An 853-nucleotide genomic window follows, 5' to 3' on the forward strand; every position below is an offset into this window, starting at 1 on the left:
ATCTATCTATCTATCTATCTTCCCAGTTTTCCACCTGTACGTGCCTAAAGCTATTTTTCTCCTTCTAGGTTTGAAACAAGGTAGGAAGCCGTGAGAAAGAAGCACCTGTTTAACCTCCATGCTGATATTTGCTAGTCTGTCATTGGTCCAGGAGAGAGAGAAAGTTAGTATAAACACTACCAGTGAGGCTGCAGTCCAGCGGGATTTTCTCAATCATCCAGGACAAGCATGAAGTTGTTAATTCTGGTGGCTTTGTTCGGGGTCAGCCTTGCCCAGCACAACCCCCACATCAAGCATGGCAGGACCGCCATCGTCCACCTGTTTGAGTGGCGCTGGGCGGACATTGCTGCAGAGTGTGAGCGCTTTTTGGGTCCCAATGGTTTTGGTGGAGTCCAGGTATGTATGACTACACAGCTTCTGATTCTAGAGAAGTAGTGTAATCCCTTCATTACAAAGGGTAATAAATGCAAGCTGTTTCTTTAATTTTGATTAAAAAAATTAAATATCAACATATTGCCCACCAGCTTGTGATCACTTTATACTGAATTATATTAAATGGATCAGAGAAGCAAAATATTAGCAGGTACAAAGGTGATTTCAGTTTTTTCTTTCATTGCTGATATAAAAATCTTGCAATATAATTTGGATATACAGGATTTTATAAGGGTTCAGTAGTCTCTCGTTATCATCTGTCTCTTTGCTTTCATTTTCCAGTGATTTAAAATTGCACGTCCATTAGGTTTAATGACTCACAAGAGATAGATTTTAAAAGAGTGGCAAATATCAAAGCATACGAAACAGAAATATTCTAACTTTTAGTGTAGATCAAACTCCAATAACACTACATTTCCCA

The 853-nt window shown here is 39.2% G+C and overlaps 1 protein-coding gene across 1 annotated transcript in view; it reads left to right on the top strand.

Moving 5' to 3' along the window:
• amy2a (amylase alpha 2A) overlaps positions 1 to 853 on the top strand; it is a 9,161-nt gene that overhangs the window by 4,593 nt on the left and 3,715 nt on the right. The window contains exon 2 of the mRNA XM_035670791.1: positions 69 to 396. Within this exon, the coding sequence (XP_035526684.1) occupies positions 229 to 396 (168 nt within the window). The 5' untranslated portion in view covers positions 69 to 228. The remainder of the gene's footprint in view (positions 1 to 68; positions 397 to 853) is intronic.

Source organism: Morone saxatilis, unplaced genomic scaffold, assembly GCF_004916995.1.
Source record: "Morone saxatilis isolate NCDOM2014 unplaced genomic scaffold, NCSU_SB_2.0 Contig23, whole genome shotgun sequence".
In the NCBI taxonomy this organism is placed as follows: Eukaryota; Metazoa; Chordata; class Actinopteri; family Moronidae; genus Morone; species Morone saxatilis.